The sequence below is a fragment of the Hylobates moloch genome, unplaced genomic scaffold, assembly GCF_009828535.3.
Source record: "Hylobates moloch isolate HMO894 unplaced genomic scaffold, HMol_V3 SCAFFOLD_4, whole genome shotgun sequence".
Lineage (NCBI taxonomy): Eukaryota > Metazoa > Chordata > Mammalia > Primates > Hylobatidae > Hylobates > Hylobates moloch.
The window spans coordinates 63,886,326-63,905,177 of NW_026652279.1; the positions used below are offsets into that span (position 1 = coordinate 63,886,326).

General features: G+C 34.2%; 1 protein-coding gene across 4 annotated transcripts in view; it reads right to left on the reverse strand.

Annotated features, from left to right (window-relative positions):
* The window catches only part of EPHA6 (EPH receptor A6), a 960,796-nt gene that overhangs the window by 131,820 nt on the left and 810,124 nt on the right, over window positions 1-18,852 (reverse strand). For all 4 annotated transcript variants that reach the window (XM_032150357.2, XM_032150356.2, XM_058437624.1 and 1 more), the window contains one exon: window positions 5,163-5,224. In XM_032150357.2, coding sequence (XP_032006248.1) covers window positions 5,163-5,224 — 62 coding nt within the window. The remainder of the gene's footprint in view (window positions 1-5,162; window positions 5,225-18,852) is intronic.

Genomic DNA, 18,852 nt, shown 5'->3' on the forward strand with positions numbered 1-18,852 from the left:
TGTGAGCTCTGTCCCAGGGAGGTATGGATCTGTTGCCAGTTCCAACACACTTGTAGAAGCTGGCTGGAGACTCTGCTTGGGAGATTGCACCCAGTCAGGAGGATTGGGATTAGGTACACTCTTAAAGAAGCAGTCTAGTCACTTTTTTGTAGAGTAGCTGTGTCCTGCTGGGGTACTGCTTCTGCTCCTGGTCAGCTTGGGCTCTCCAAAGCCCAGAAGCTGGAACCACTAAGTGGCAGAACAGCAAAGATGGCGGCCCACCCCTTTCTGGGCTCTCCATACCAGGGAGAATTCAAATCTCTGTTGGGCCAGAGAACACAGGAGGGGGTGGCTGGAGGCCCCAGTTGGGATGCTCCACCAGTGAGGAGGAATAGATTGGTTAAAGAGGCAATCTGGACATGTTTTGGTAGAGCAGATGTGCTGTGTTGGGGGATCCCTTCTATCCCTGGTCAATTTGGACTCTCCAAAGCCCAGAGACTGAAATGGCTAAGTTGTCCAAACAATAAAGATGGTGGCCTGCCCCTCCACCCAGGAACTCTATCCTGTCCCAGGTAGGTACAACAATGTCACCAGGGCCTGGCTGGAATTCCAAGCCAGTAGGTCTTATCCTGTAGAGTACCATGGAGGTGGGGCCTGCAGACCAATGCTGCTCTGCCCCCTGGATTCAGCTCCCTTTTCAGGGGTATGTATGGAGGTCCAACTTGTCACCTTGCCTGAATTGCTGTCACATGTGCCAGGGACCCCAGACCCCACGTACATAAAGCTCCCAGGACTCTGTGAATCTGAAAAGCTTCTCTGCCAGGACTTCACACAGTTCTGTGTGTCAGACTGAAGACCCTAGTGGAATGGGTTCACAAGGGAATCTCCTGACCAAAGAATTGCAAAAATCCATGGGAGAAGTGTGGTTTCCTGGGGTCACACATTCACTAACTGCTTCCCAGGGTAGGGGAGGTTCCCATTGCTCTGTGTTGCTCCTGGGTGGGTCATTGACCTTCTTTTCTCCATTCTCTGTAGGTCAAACTGTTTCCCTGATCAGTCCCAGTGCAAGTACTGGATGTTTCAGCTGAAGGTTCTGTATTATTCACCTCTTTCATTCCTCTCTGTAAGAGCCACACACCATAGCTGCTTCTAGTCAGCCATCTTGGTCGCCATCCACTGAACATTTTCAGTGGATGTTCCACAGACATCTCAAATGCAACATGACCAAAATTAAACTTACCATTTCCTTCCAACTATCAGTCCATCCTGTTCCTCCTCTGTATCTTTATTTCAATTGATAGCACCACCTTCCACTCACTTTTCTTGCTCCCAGCCATCTTTCCTTGAGCATATTTTGAGCTGATTTCCTTACTTAATTAAATCCTTCTTGCTTTCTTAATTTCTCCTAGATTTTTGGTTTATAGATGACCCCCTTTCTTATTTGCCTAAGTGATTTGCATTGTAAAAAATTTAAGTATAGGCCAGGCACAATGGCTCACGCCTGTAATCCCAGCACTTTGGAAGGCCAAGGCAGGCAGATCACAAGATAAGGAAAATGAGATCATCCTGGCCAACGTGGTGAAACCCCGTCTCTACTAAAATACAAAAAAAAAAAAAAAAAAAAAAAAAAAATTAGCTGGGTGTGGTGGTGCACACCTGTAGTTCCAGCTACTTGGGAGGCTGAGGCAGGGGAATTACTTGAACCCGGGAGGCGGAGGTTGCAGTGAGCCGAGATTGTGCCACTGCACTCCAGCCTGGTGACAGAGCAAGACTCTGTCTCAAAAAAAAAAAAAAAAGTAAGTATACCTTTTCTCTCATGAACACACCATCTTGCACTGAAACCAGTAGTATATTTAGTATTATATTTTGGTATAACTGAATTTTGCAATATGATAAATTAACATTCAACAAATGTTATCAAACAAAGGAATTTTTTTGTGGTTGACATGTGGCATGTGGCATGTGGCATTTCAAAGTTAAAGTATTCTATAGCTATACTTAGTTTAGATTGCTAGTTAATATTGTTATAAAAAATGAGAAGTTCTAAGTGGAATGTTCTAAAATGGGAACTTCTAAAGTTTAGAGGTAGGTGGTTTGCAGGTAAGTGCCACAAAAAGTATTTATGAAATCCAAATGTGTAGCTGGAAAAAGCCTGTATGGGGATAATGGTCAAGGTTACACTTAATTTGCACTAATGAATTTTAGTGAAATTAGAGAAAATACACTAGTGTGAATTAAGTGTAACCTTGACCACTATCCCCAAATGGGCTTAGAAAAGATAAAAAATCTGCACATTGGTGAAGTGTGCCTTCTGGGCAGCCAGGCTGCTGATGATTTGCTTGCTAAGTCAGAATGTATTCAATTTTAAAATTAAAAATACACACAGTTACACACACATCCCTTCTTTACACACATGTATATTTTCACACACAAGCCCACACACACCCTTGACTACACTGCCCCTCTGCAGATATATATCTGGAAGAATGTCCACAAGGATCCCAAATGGTATGAGATTGATGAATCCAGTGCAATATGACAGCCAGCCAGCCACCAGCACTGACACTAGATGTAATCTTGTACTTAGTAGTGCTACCACTCCTTCATAATAAAATAACAAATTGAAGCAGTTTTCAAATAGTGTGGGAGACCAAAGGGAAATCACTTCTGCTTCCAGTAAGCACAGAAGGCTATTATGAGCCACGGATGGCTCCCCTACTACACAGTGCACTTAGCCACTTCCTCCTTCCTGTGCTCACATAAGCTGTGATTATGTTCTAAAGCTGTAGTTTGAAAAATGACTTTGCTTTTGAGAATGTATGGGCTATATATATTTACATATTTTATTTCTGCTTGTCATGGGGAGTTGAGTATCTGCTATTGACATAAAGTTTATAAAGCACTTTGAGCTTCTAAGAAGAGAGATGATCACAAAGAAGGGTAAGAACATTAAAGAAGAGTAAGATGGAATTATTGACCCTATTTTTCCATTTATTTGATTTTTTTTGCATTATAGTAATGTGACTTTTAGAAACTCTATGTGCAAAGGGGACACAGACCACATGAGGAGATTGTAGTGGACTTATAAGGAAAAGTAGTAAGCAATTTAATAAAATGAATTCATAATGCATGAGAGCATGGCTTTTTGAGTCATAGAGACTTACTTGAGTTTGAATCATTGCTCTGCCAGCTGCAATATGTCACACACTATTCTGCAAGCTTTACAACAATCAATCTTTATAATAATTGTATGAGGTGGATGAGTAAACAGAGGTACAGAGGATTTGATACCATGCCCAATGTCACATAGTGCATGAGTACAGCCAAAATTAGCTGAGATAGGTATTCAGAATCTCTGATAATGTCTTACGTACATAGTACATAATAAGAGCTGAAAAATATTAGTTTTTAAATATTAGTTTTTAAAATTTAAAGCATAAAATACACACTTCTAAACATGTAGTAAGATGTTTAGAAGTAAATCTTTTATTTATAACATATTATTGTTTCTTTATAACATTTAATTGATTCATTATTCCACAGAATAAAATATATAAATTAGGTGAGAAGCTAATATTTCCCACCTTATTTGCTTGTGGTAGTCATTTGATCCATTTTTAGCAGCAATTTAGATTGAATATTTGCTACATTGTTTGCCATTATATTCTGCTTTAGGATACAGCTGATACAAAAATAAAAAGAAAACCAACCTAACCCAAGCATCATTAGATGATGAGTCATTCTGATATGTATCTGACAAAAATGAGTTTTTGAAGAAACATAATGGAAGGACATTAAGTATACAGCATTTCAAGTACTAAGTATACAGCATTTCAAGTACCATAGGTGGTTCTGATAAATTATTCCAAAATAATTTAGAACAGGTTAAATGAACACAAGCTATAAAATAACACATTTTTAGAATGGCTACAGAGAAGAACAAACAGTTCATGTCCCCAAACACCTCTGAATTTCATTTTACCTTACAGAGTACACTTGGTTGAGAGTATACACTGCACGAACAGTATTGCTCTATAATAACTTGATGATTTTGCTGAATTCAGCTTCTAGGATTGAATCTGGACATCAAGCCCAGTCAGAGTATAAATATATCATCACTGCTAGCATTCAGAGCAGTTGGAAGAAGAGGGCCCAGAATCAAGAAAAATAAATGAAAATGAGATCAAGAGAGAAAGATGAGATGCAAACAGAACTTAGTCACATAACATGGGGCAAAAAATGAAGTGAAGTGAATGCTTTATTTTCACATGAAAATAAAGAAGAAAAATAATGTAACATTCCAAGTGGCAAAGTCCAGCCATTTTTTAAGTGAGAAAAATAGTTATATATAGATAGATAGACAGATAGATAGATATTAAAAATACAGTGACATGCAAATATATGACCTTTGCTGGGGATGAAAAATATTTACTATAGCAGTTATTTTTTATATTTCACTTTTTTCACTATCAATGAATATTTTCATAGCACTTGATGGTTTTTCAAATCTTAAACATATTATAAATATACCTTGAAATATAACTTCCTGGTGCCTTCTCAGTTTATGTTTGTGTCACTATCTATAATAAATTACTTTTTGTACATACTATACTTTCAAAGATAAATCACTTTTAAAAAAATAATGTTTTTGTAAAAGAAATCTCTGCTAAAGGAGTTTTATTCCTCCTCCTTTTGTTTTCTGAATAGTCAGCCAAATGAACTGAAGAAGGACAAAGTTGACAGAACATTTTCTGAAATGAACTTGAGTCATTGTTGGTAAATACAGATCAATTAGGGAGTTCAGCACTATAGATAATGCATACAATATCATACTACATAGTTAAATGTGATAAAGCAAAATTAATGACTATGAGGCAATTGAGTTTCATTTAATCTTTCTTCATGATAACATTATTTGGTATACACACACACACATATATATACACACACATATAGCAAGTGAATTTAGAGGAGAAATCAATTATGTTATTAAGTGTACATCCTCCCCCCTTAGTAACACTCTAATGTATCACAGTATCAGGGAAATGCACCCTAGAGAAAACACTGCTATTCTTCACAGAAAATCCATGAATAACATTATGCAAAAATTAATTTATGATAAATGATTTAAATATAGAACTGAGAATAGCTTATTTAAATGCCATCAGAAAAGAACACCTCACCCGCAAAAAGGAGTCTAGGGATCCATTCTCCATATATTCCACCACAATCATTACTGGTCTGCCTGCAAAAGAGCAAGGGAATACACATGGATTAGAGCAATTACAGAAATATGTGCTGCAGTTAAGAGATGCCCAGCTGTGGCAACCAGATTATTTGTATTTTATTAATAGGAATTTCATTTTCCAGGCTGCTTCTATAAACGTGTTCATATTATACATGGGCATCTCTATATTTCTTTATAGCATTATTTCCTTTTGAGTTCATAAAAGGGACATGAATTACAATATAAATTACAAAAGAATTAGGTACTTCTTTTCCTAAAGCCCTGCAATCACTTGTTTAGATTATGTTCTTTTTGTCCTCTAGTTTTTCCTTAGAAAACAATCAACAAGCTGAAGGCAGGATTTAAGCAGTTATTATAGCTGCTTTTCCAGTTGTGGTACAACTTCTAAGGAGGTGCAGCAATTTTGCCTGACTTATATTAGAGTGGGCATTTCTGAAATATTCCTAAGGCAAAGCAGTAAGGAGAAACTCAAATTCTCTTGAAGAAATTATAAACCATCGGTCATAGTCTGATTTTAAGGGCCTTTAAGCAGAAAACTTTTAGATTGATGAATGCTACAAAGCTTGTAGGATTTGTAAGAGTTCCTGATTATGTCTTCATTGGACATAGATTTAATCAACAGAGCAATGATGGCAGTACATGAAAAATAAGTAACTCTGATTTTGTAGTCTGGTATAGAAGATAAGATCAGAAATTGAACATAATTTCTTTCCTTTTTTATCATATCAATTGTTACACTGTTATAGTTCCCAATACACCTCTATTAGGTAGAATATTCGACATAAATAACTGATTTATTTCAAAGAAGTGAATGCATTTGTTCTGCCCAATTGCCTAAGTTTAAAAGATAAACTCATTTCAGATGCAGGGGAAATGGTACTTATCTGAAATAAGCATGTATGACATATTTAGTTTTTACTTCTGTATTTCTCACTTCTTATTGGAATTTTTAGCTTTTCAGTCTGCACTATGCACAGTTTTTCCTTACAAACACAAAGGAGATCTAGAAAGAACTGATGTGTACCAATGATGGAAATATTAGATATTGTAATTCATGTTCCTTTTATGAACTCAAAGCCTTGTGGGTTAGAAAGGGTGACAGATCTATTACGAATTAGTACAATGTATGTAAATGTTAGACTTTACATTTGAATCTATATTTTAAATAAAGATGTGCTAAAGGTTAAATGTATTAATAAAGCTCCCAATTTATTATGCATAAAATTAGAATCCAAGGAAGTTTTCCATTTGTAGTGAATATTAACTTCTATAATGTTCCTCAAAGTCATTAATTTTACCCAAATATGAATAAAGAACTTTATCGGCAATTATTGAGGTCAAATGAACTGTCAGCACTCTTGTTGGCAGGGATCTAGAAAATTCAGGTTTTAAACCTTAAAGTTCATCATGAAATCTTTTATTTGGCTATAGTTTCAGAGAACTTGGAGGTAGGAGACTGATAGAAACACTGAGGTAGCAAGGTGGGGAAAATAAAAGGTCATTTTTGTACTTAAAGATAAAAATTCTGAGACCAGTATTCCATTTTGAATGATGATGGATTCTGAATGTTAATGGGAAAAGTTGGGTTATTACAATGACTGCCTGATGTCTTCTTCCCCTGCCTGCAGAGTCACAACTTTTTAATCTGTCTTGACCGTTGCTGTCAGAGGAATACTTTTAGTTTTTATTTTCTTTAACAAACATTTATCCTTCCCTTAAGAATGCCAGTCTTATTAGAATAAAAAGAGCTTGCAAGCATTTCACTTGTACTGGTACATGCCATAATTATTTTTCTTAGGCAGATATGGAAATTGAGGGATAGAAAATTAAACTACTTGTCTAAAGTCAAATAGCTGGTAAGTGGCAGTATCAAGTAGTCTGTCTCAGAGCTTGAGATCTTAACCTTTATGCTATAGGTGCCTTTCGGACAGCATTTACAGATAAAAGCTCCAAGTCTCACCCTGTTAGTCAATTCTTTCCAGTGATGCACCTCATCTTTCCTAACTAGCCTTTGTATCCACGGCTCTACCAGTTGTTACTAGTTCTTGTATTTATTTAATCCTGTCTCCTTCTTCCTTTACTTTTGTAGTCACCTGCCAGGATAATCTCCCAATTTGCTTCTCTCTCTAATCTTACCATCTCTCCCCACTCCCTTAGAATTTATACAACACACCGCTTCCCTAAAAGTCTCTCACGGTGATATTTCTTATAATTGCATTTCCATCACATCTGTTGTGTGCACTATGAAATGTTGTGCTTGTTTTTATATTAAGTTGCTTTTCTTTCTTATTTTCCCATAATGCTTTGTATCCTCATTCACTGGGTTTCTCAAGGTCACTTGCCATAGAGCTAATCACATTAGGTGCTTCATAAAAACAAGTTAACTTTTCTTGATTTCATAGTTTCTAAGAAAGTCACTTTGGAGTATTTCAGCAAGATCTGATCTATGTGAATACACAGTACTTCGAAATTAGTTCTACCTATAACTCTTTGGGAGATACTTTAGGTAATCTTAAAATTCATCAGTACCAAGCTCTATCTTCTCATTAAGAATAATAAAAAATCAAATGAAGACTTCCCTGGTTTCCTGTGAATTAAAAGTTTCACATTTGAACTCTTAATCTTTTGTATTTTGTGTAGTAGCATCAACTGAGAACAGCTGTTAATTGAACTAAGGAATTTTTTTTTTTTTTTTTTTTTTTACTACTGCTCCATCTAGCCTGTAATTTGTCTTGGTTTTCAACAGGGAAGAATCTAGTCATACTGTGAAGATTATAAGCAACTTTACAATCCATTATTACATTTTATATTCAAGAAAATAGATAAGTACAAGGGAAACTATGAAAATTAGGATGTTAATCTTTAAATCTGTTTTAGGTGAGAGAAGTCTATTGGCAACTGTGTTTTTTGGTCTTTTCCAATATGTAAAAATTATATATTGCATTATTGCTCATGGAAGATATGTTGGGAAGTAATTTATTATCTCTTTCTAAATTTTCAAATGTTACACCTTATTTCTTTTTGTACAATTTTAGCCAGTCACACCTTGTGCCTTATATCACAGAATCATCTTAGTGTTTGCATCATACTAAAGTCAGTGGACAAACCAGGCTTCTTGAATTAGTCAATTCTTGAAACCCCCAGATCATTTTCAAGTCTCATGTATTTGATTTAAGAGACTTTCAAAGATACTTCTACAAGTCACACAAAGTGAATTTCTTAGGTGTTCCTTCATAAATATCCCAGAAATGGTTATGAATATTTTAAACTGCATTTGAATGAAGATCCTCTAAGAAATCAGTTACTGATATTCTGGAGACAATGGATTGCAAAAACCCCTTATCATCCTTTTCTGTTATAGACAATAAAAATTATTTTTTTACATTAAGACTTTAAGGGAATATTGACCAATATGTATTTTTCAAATGTTCCCTAATACTTATGATGATTTTGATAAAGGTGGTGTGGATAAACTATATAATCATAAGACTACACTTTTCTCATGCTGTTAAAGAAAACAAAATAATTCTTTAAATGATCCATAGATATCCTGGTTAAAGTATTTTGCCAGTGAAATCCTTTGTGTATTTTTTTTTTTTTTGCCTCAGAAAATATTTGTGAAAAAGAGGATAACAGAGATTTAACATTTTCATGTAATGAAATGAGTTTGTACTGGATGTAGTATTCTCTATTAGTTTGGCAATTTCTAATGTGCAGTCAGTAAAATGAAGAATCCAAACAAATCTCAACAACCTCAAAACTATTACAGATTTAAATCATTCAGATATTTAACATACTATCAAGTTTATATTTTGTCTACCAGGCAATAAAATGTGTGGTGTTAACTTAGATTGACAGTTAGAGTGCCTGTATTTTTTCCCCCAGTTGCAATTCAGGACTCTTTGGACCAGTTATTTAATCTATTTCTACCTTCCATGTTTCTGTTGTAGAGATAGTGAATTACAATTATAATCTCAAATGGGTTTGATAATAAATGAAATATTCTTATGCCTCTAAGGCACTCAGAAGATATGGATGATGCCATTTGAACACAGTTATATTATATTAAATCATTGTTTGTATTCACATAAGTACTCAAATTAAAGAACTGTTTTCCTCTTATGGTATTGCCTGATGATTATCAGATCACGTTCAAAATACATCTCATCCTCATTCAGTTCAAATCCAAACTTTTAACATTTCCCTTGAACTTTCTTTTCCTGTTATAATCCTGTGTTGTTAAAACATCACCATCCATCTAGTTATCCAGGTTTGAAACCCTTTTGTGACATTGGACTTCTCACTTTATTAAACCCTTTCTAGTTCATAAGTTATGAAGTTCTGTTGATTCTACATAAAATCTATTGCCACTGCCCATATTCTGCCTTTGCTTTCTCTTGCTCAATAATATTTTACTGGTTTCTTTGCTCCTATCTGGTTGCCCATTGTAAGCTAACTCTTGCAAAATCATTATTTTTGAACATTCAGTGATACAAAAAATGTTTTAAAAATGCCTACTAGGTAGCAAGTACTCTTATGGGTTCTGGAGAGATCGTCAATCAATATAAGATCTCTGCTCTCATGGGGTGTATAGTACGAAGGGCACTCGAAATAATTAAACAGTCAATTAGTATAAAGGGCTAATGCCTCATTCCCCTATTTTGAGACTGCATTGTTTATTGCAGAATTAAAGTCTAAATTGCTTGGTAATTAAGTTCATTTACAATCTCTTCTCTACCTTCATTTCTAGTTTTATCTTTTACTTCACCCTATTCCCATATCTCCTGTTTTTCAACTAATCAAGGAAGTGAAAGATATCTACAAAGAGAACAACAAAACACTGCTGAAATAAATCAGAAATGAAATGAATAAATGGAAAAACATTCCAAGCTCACAAATTGGAAGAACTGATATCATTTAAATGGCCATGCTGCCCAAAGCAATGTACAGATTCAATGTTATTCCCATCAAATTACCAACCTCATTTTTCACAGAATTAGAAATAAACTATTCTAAAATTCATATGGAACCATAAAGAACCCAGATAGCCAAAGCAATTGTAAGCAAAGAGAACAAAGCTGGAGGTATCTCATTATCCAACTTCAAACTATACTATAAAGCAACAGTAACCAAAACAACAGGGTACTGGTACAAAAACAGGCACATAGACCAATGGAAAAGAATAGAGAATTCAGAAACAGCCACACACCCTAACCATCTGATCTCCAACAAAATTGACAAAAACAAGCAATAGTGAAAGGACTCCCTATTCAACAAATGGTGCTGGGATAACTGGCTAGCCATACGCAGAATGAAACTGGACTCCTACTTTTCACCATACACAAAAATTAACCCAAGATGGATTAAAGATTTAAATGTAAGAACTCAAACTATAAAAATCCTAGAAGAAAACCTAGGAAATACACTTCTTGACTTTAGCTTTGGCAAAGAATTTATGGCTCCTTTTCAATTTCTCTCGGTGACTCATAATTTCCTGAATATTACTTTACTTGTACCTTCCTCTCTTCTTTGGAAGACTGCCTTCTTGTTACCTCTACTTGACAAAAATCATATACTTAAAAAAAAAAAAGCAGCTTAAATATCATCTCCACTGTAAATTCTCCTATGAATTTCTCTGTTTTAGGAAGTCTTGATTGTTTACTTCCTCCTCCCTTTATATCTCAATCAATTTTAGAACACTTATGGTACAGTATTAATGTTAACAACATAGGTGTCTGTCTCCCATTCTAAAGTGGCCTTGAACTCAGGACTAAATGCCCAATTCTTCTCTATAAGGTCACTATCTAAGCAGAGCTAGGCACAGAGTAGGTATTCAATTTCATATTTTTTGAGTTGAATGTCAGAAGGAACACACACATAAGAATGTTCTCCAAGAACAATTCCAGACCTACAAAAGATTTACTGAAATAACAGAATGGCAAATTAATAATTTCTAATCCTAAATTAGTTATATTATCAAAACTATTGTTTTGAAGACAGAAAAATTCAAATTTCAGCTCTACTAACTAGTAGTTGCATGATCTTAGGGAAGTTATTGTAGCTCTTTCAGTTTTTGCATCTATAAAATGAGAATAATATCATGTACTACATAAACTTTTTGAAATAATCTGATGAGAAAATATGTAATTAGCATAATGTTTGTCACTAAAATGTTGATGTCCATCTACTTTCCTTTCCTTTTGTGCACAGGTATCTGCTTCTGTATTATTGTTTGCACACTATGTCATGAAAAGTTTTAAAAAAATAGAAAATTGTTATATTTTATTGCAGATTGGTATTGACATGAAAATTATTTTATCATCTTTGGCTAAGTGAGAGTAAAATTATTGCTAGTTACATGTTTCATATGATGCAGTAAACTTCCAGTTTTAGCACTAAAATTCTTGTGTCCCAGCCAAACTAGGATGATTGGTTACTCTATTTTGCTTGCCCAGCACAGTACAGTTGAAGTTGTAAGACTAGAGTCACATAGCCTGATATTGGAGATGTTTTCCCCTTTGGACAAGTAACCTTTTGTAACTCACTTTTCAACTCACTGTCTCTGTTTCCTTATTTGAATATTATATATTTCTCATTGGCATATTTCAATTTCCTCATTTGTATATTATTATTGATTTTATTATATATAGGTATATTATTATGGCCTCCTCCTTAGGGTGGTGAGATGAAAAGGATAATGTGTTTAAAACAGAATAGAACCAAATACTGAATATTGAGTCACCCAATAATAGCTAATTAAATGAATGGCTATATGTTGAGTATTACATGTTACCTTACTGACTAGATGTTGAATCCTAAGCTAAGAAGTGGTTTGCAGAGCTAATAAGGTTCATTAGTAAAATCACTAGTGTTAGTAAATTTAGGAGCTCTCTGGATGGTCTCAGGTCCATTTAAATCGTATATGCCTGAAATTGACAGGTTTGAAATTGCTTTAATGAACAAGATGGTTTCTCTTAGGGTAGAGTAAAACAATTTATATGAGTATTTTCCTATTTTAAATAACATACTATAACATATAATTTCTTAACAATAACATCTGCTAAAAGTAGGTTCTTATTCCCATTAACAATCCATGTTGTATCTTCTGCACTCTGTTTACAGATTTTTGCCTGTAACATGTTTTATGGTTAATCTAGAATTGACGGTTTTAATCTTAGAACGATTTGAAAACCCTCAGTTTATATAGTCACTATGATGATTCGATTCCATTTTCCCCCTTAATTTATTTCATTTGCTTTTTAAAATTTAGTGGTAAGCCAAATATCCTTGGAAAAATGCTGAGAAAAATACTTTACTAGTGATAAAAGAGCTGAGCAAAAATTAGGAGAGGTGATCTGCATTTATGAAAATAGTAACATTTCTTAATCTAGATTTGTTAGAGTAAATGGAAGGTGTGAGGCTAGAGAAACAAAACATGATTTTCCTGCCGGTTCCAGAGAGCAGTGGCATGCCGTCTGCATCAGTTGACCTCAGTAATATTCAGTGATGTCCTTCTTCCTACTAGAAATTACCATATAGGCAAAAAGGTTTCTTCTTAACTAAAAGTGTCTTGTTAACAATGAAAGTTACTGACAAATTTGCCTCATGTTGGATTGTTTTTACTATAAGATACTAACCATACTGAAAAATTTTAATAACAAATGAGTTTTTCAGAATGTCTTTCTTGATTTTGTATTACATTCACATTTAGAAAAGTAATGGTGATATACAAAGTAAAAGCATATCTTTTGAAATTATTTCTGATTTTTGCTTCCCCAAAATTATGAAGGAAGTGGTTTTGTAATAATTAATAGTTGAATTACTATTAGGTAGCAATAAAAAAACACAGCAAGGAATTTTCATATCTTGAAATACTACATAACGTCTAAGTTCAAAACTAAATTAAATTACATGTCAAATAAATAATTATATGCTGCTTCAGTTCTTGATTTTCTTCTTTAAAATCCGTTTATATAATTTAAAAATAGATACTACTCTAAATCAGCATGTAGGTAAGAATAATTTTTTATAAGTTCTTTAATGTGCTAGGCACTGTTCTATGAGCTTTACATGTTTAAACTCATTTAAACCTCATATTGACCCTTCAGGCAAGTGTAATTATTAGCTCAACTTAACAGGTAAGGTTATGATGCACTGAGAGTTTAAGCAACTTGCCTAAGGACACACGGTGAGCAATTGGCAGCACAGAGGCTTAAAGCCAGGCAATCTGGCTCCAGAGTCTGAATGCTTGGCCATCTCCTTATACCCCAAAGTAACGTTTGTCTCCACTAGTAATTTAGGGAGCATAAAGCATTACCCCAAATCTCCGTGTCTTATCCTAGAAACATCCTGGAAGGGTATTATGAACTAGGCACCATGTTGCTCCCTGGGATATTCTGTTGAGAAATTCCAGGATTTTAAAGGCCTACAAAGCTGTAAAACGTTCTATACAAACAGGAAATATGTACTAAGGACGCTGGCTGGAAAAACCTTCAGATTTTGCTTTCTCAAACATCAGTTTATATTAATAATCTTAAGATTCCATTAAAAATAAATTTGTTTTATATTATATTAATATTCTCAAATTTGGCTTAAAAAGACAAGGCTTAGCAGTTGAAATTCCAGTTGTAAGAGGCATATATGGGAACATTTAAGAGCAGCAATGTTATATGCTTTTGCAAAAACTCTGGGGAAGACACTAGAGAAAGTGTTACATTCTGAATATTTTAAGAGAGTCCCTAAGCTTTTGGTAGAAAGCATCGTATTTTCCAGTGGTATTTCAAATGCTACACTTTACTTCTGGCTTGAAAAACGTCTTATTATTAAATAAATGTTCAAATATTTTGCTTTCTGCTTTTCTGTATCATTCACTTTCAAAAGAAAATTATCAGAAAATTTAAAAATAAAATAACCCCCTAAACAGAATATATTTCATGTATTATAACTATGTAGGTAATTTACAGAGTGATTTTAATTATAATGGCAGAAACATTTTTTAAATAGTCATACATGTGACATAATTAAACCACTGACTACTTTCCTTCCCCCCACCCTCAATGCACCAGGCAAGTAACTATTTCTTAATCTTTTCTGCAACTCTTCCAAGATATTTAATTTTTAAAAAGTTCAGCTTTGATAAATGCACTCTCTGTTAAGACCTCTGTGAATAGAAATATGAAAAGCCAACATGGTGTCATAGGGCAGCTTCCACTGTGATTTGTCCTACAAAGCAAAACAATGAAGGCTGAGCCAACACATGTTTTACAGCAGGGCTGATCTGTCTCCATGTTAGTTATATTTTTAAGTGGTCCAGCATCCCATGAAGGCATGTATGCTATCCTGTGCGGCTCAACATGGTTCTCTGGAGAGGAAGAGACAGCTGAGCAGCCTAGTTTCTTATTATGTTCCCAATTAAGGTGAAAACTCACTTACAAAAAAATACGAATCAGCACAAATAGTAAATACTGATTTACATGGAGACTGAGCTAACTTAGCAAGCCATGGAAAGATTTTCACAATTTTTCTTTGTACGAAGAAAATGATTTTGAATGCTTCTTTTAAAAGTGCTGATAGTTTCTTTGAATAGGACCAAAATAAATGGCATGATCTGTAATAATAAAACATGAAGATCTCTAGGGAGTAGGTATGTTCTCAATGGAGAATTTAAATAGCCATATATATATATATAAAATATCTATTTTTAAGATTCAAACTTATTCAAATGATATTAAGATAAAAGAAACATTTATGTTAATAAGAAGGCTTAGTTAAGGCCAAAGGCTAGAACTATTTAAAAATTCTGAAAATAGAGAAGTAAAAAAGAACTACTAAAAAAATCTAGAGATTACTTAAAGGCTCTTTTAAGATTTTTCGTGTCTTTCTGGCAGGAGAAAAATAGAAATTCTCTTAGTAACGCTCAAGAGCTTGATATCAAATGCATCACGCAGCTTTTTTTTCTAAATGCACTGCTAGTCTTACATAAAGATGATGCTCACTTATGTCAGTTAAGCATAACTTTATATATAGAACATTGAATTCTTTAGAACCAGGGGTTCTTTGTGTGCAAACTTTAGGATGTCCAGAGACTTCCTAAAATTGTATGTAAACACTTGCATACATGATCACATGTCCATTTTCTTGGGGAAGAGAGTAGAGCCTTCATTGGATTTTCAAAATCAGGGTTGGGGAGGAACGTTAAATAATGGCTGAGTTTTCACCTGGTTTATAATGAGGAGTCTTATTTTTGGCCAAGAAACAAAGTATAAAATCCAAAAAGAATCTGAGTTCATGACCTGTACCACAGTATCAGAATCATCAGTCCACAGGAGTCTTTAAACTCATAAACTCTGCAATAAAGTTTTTATCAACTGAATGTTATTTGAAGGTTTAAATTATACCTTCCATTTTATATATGTTCCCATCCTGATTTTTCTTATTCCAATTGATATCTTGAACTTTCCTTCCTTAAACACTATATCATTTTGTAACATACCATGTATTTCTCCTCAAGTAAGCCAAAGAACCAAAGGATGATGTACATGCTCTTTGGAACCCACTGATTTTAAGCAAGAGTGAACCACCTGAATGCAACCTTGACATTATCTGGTTAGCTCCCTTTGCATTTGCTGTAGAGTATATCCTAAACAGACATTTTAAAATAATCCTCTAACCTAGCACCAACAGTGTTGCGAATGTTTTAGAGGGGTTGTTTTGAGTTATGTAACTGGAACTCAATCACTGATGTCACCCTCCTTTGTGCTTTGGTTTGCCGGTGTGTTCTGTCATTCCATCAGTGATCTTATCTTCTTTATCTTCTCCTCACCCCTGAAATAGCAATAATGTTGGTCTCTCACCCACACCTGGCTCAGAATCTCCATCCTAGTTTTATAGCAGCTGCCGTCTGCAATGTTTTCTTCTGAAGCCTGCAGCTGTACAAATTTTAGAGAAGGAGAGTTCTCTAGGGAGAACTGTGCATATGGGTATTAAGTAGGGCCTATATTGGTGTTTTTGATATCATCTAAACGGCGAGGGATAAAGAAACTAGGAGTTAGTAATCCAGATAAATATTTTATTATATTTTATATTTTGAATGATTTATTCTGGATTTTACTTTGCATATTTAATCTAGTTTTTCTGATTTCCTTTATAAGTAGTTTTGGTGTAAGTACGTAGACACACTCACGTATACCTCATCCAGGGTAATTAGCAACATTCTCAACTGCAGAAATGTCTAAAATATGTACCCTTCAATTGAAAAAGAAAATACCCCCCCTTAAAGATCTCTTACTTAAAAAGTACGCCATTGGGGCCCGGCGCGGTGGCTCACGCCTGTAATCCCAGCACTTTGGGAGACCAAGGCAGGCGGATCACGAGGTCAGGAGATCAAGACCATCCTGGCTAACACAGTGAAACCCCGTCTTTACTAAAAATACAAAAAATCAGCCGGGCAAAGGGGCAGGTGCCTGTAGTCCCAGCTACTCGGGAGGCTGAGGTAAGAGAATGGTGTGAACCCAGGAGGCAGAGCTTGCAGTGAGCCAAGACGGTGCCACTGTACTCCAGCCTGGGTGATACAGTGAAACTCTGTCTCAAAAAAAAAAAAAGTATTAGCCACTGTATCTTATGTTATATAAACTTATTACAACAATATATTGTTAAATACAAAATATATGCTAAAGAAAAATGCTTAAAAATAATTGGAAGAATTTAGTCAATAGAAATTGTTTTGTCATAAGTAATTAATTTTGAAATGCCAAATTGTGAATTTAAAAATAGGTACTAACTTTTCAAAGAATGTCTGAAAATATGAAGAAATAAAATGATCCACTTTGATTTTTCTGAAGTGCAATTTGATCACATTTAAAATGCATGTACTTTTCCACTGTTGACTTTCCTTGGCATATTGAGTTTATGCCAATTTTCCTTAGCTCAGTATACATTTCTCCAAAGTCTGCCACCTAGTCTTATATATTTGCATTACTACTTTTCTACAGTCCTCTATATGCATCAAAACTTGATAATATTATATCCACCAGATCCTAGATTTTCTATAGCTTCAAACGTATTTATCATTCCTCGCTTACTTACATTCCATTTGTAACACCTAAGCCATATACTTGCTGAATAAAAATATTTTTGACTGTATAATAGTGAATACAATATTTTCCCTGACTTCAGCCCAGATAAGATTTCACATGAAATATGGAAAGGAAAATATTGATAAACATTGTTAGTGGACTGTAAAGACATTTTAGTGTTGGCTCAGGACTGTATGTCCTTTGCTATAGAAATGACATTATTGGATATGCGGTTTATAGAAATCTGGGTTGTTAAACCATTTCCTAACATGGCTACTCAGAGAATAGCAGTGAGGATGTCAAAATGTCTGGTATTTGAGTATAAGGCTCATCCAAATCTCTTTCCAAAGGATAAGTAAATAAACAATATTAAACATTATTCTTAATTATATACTCAGTAATTGCAAATATAGTTTTTGAATACCCATGTGTTCATAATTTTCCTGTTATTTGATTCAGAGCAGCAGACAGGAAGTCTCACGCTATCTTTGCCATTTCTTTTGAACCTAACACAAGTCATAGAATGGAGAGAAGCTCAGGTAAAAATGTCAAAAGAGGTATTATACATATAGCATTGTATTTAAAGCACAGGCAGGCAAACAGAGAGGGTACCTCAGAAGAATATTCCTTCAGTAACTAAAGAGCTTCTACGATTAACCACAAAGGAAATATTAGGGAGATATTCAACACTGATTTTATTCCCTCACAACTTGTCTATTTCCAAGTCCCACGGGCTGCCTGTTTCCTAGTTCTCTCTTTCATTGACTTCTCTTATAATTGACAAACTTGTTAGTTTAAGATATATATTTGAGTTTGGTCACCCATCTATTCCATATATATATATATATATATATTCCATATTTATCTATCTCTCTGTATGTATCTCTATATATCTATAATCCAATCTGGCGTATATATATATATATATATGCACCATATATATATGTGCCATATATATATATGGAATATATATATGCACCATATCTATCTATCTATATATATTCCATAGATATATATGGAATTTTTGCTAGACTAAACTCAATCGTATACCTTAAACTAACATAACCCATATATATATATATATGAGTTACTTCATTAGTAAAAAATATTATCAAGTCTCACAACCAATAGAAAACTGACAAAAAAAGTAAGCTAAAATTTTGTAGATACAAACACATTCAACCTTAAGATTCAACCTTAAGATATGATTTGCTGAGTAATTAGCAGATAATAAACATGCCTTTACATCTTATAGGTAGGTCTAATTTTTGAGACACATTGTAATGTTTACATTTTATGTAGATTTAAGATACCATACGATGTCAGATAGTTATTGCTGAGAAGTGACAGAGAAAAGTGAATTCATAAAATTTCTATATGTTACTCCATCACTATTAATGCAGAATTTTATTTTTAATGCTTTATTATTCTCCTATAATTTGTGTATGGCAAAACAAACATCAAACTGCCGAAAATATAGAGGATTTGAGTGAAGGTGAAATCTGTCATAATGTGATCCACTAGTCTAAGACTATGTATACTCAATATTCC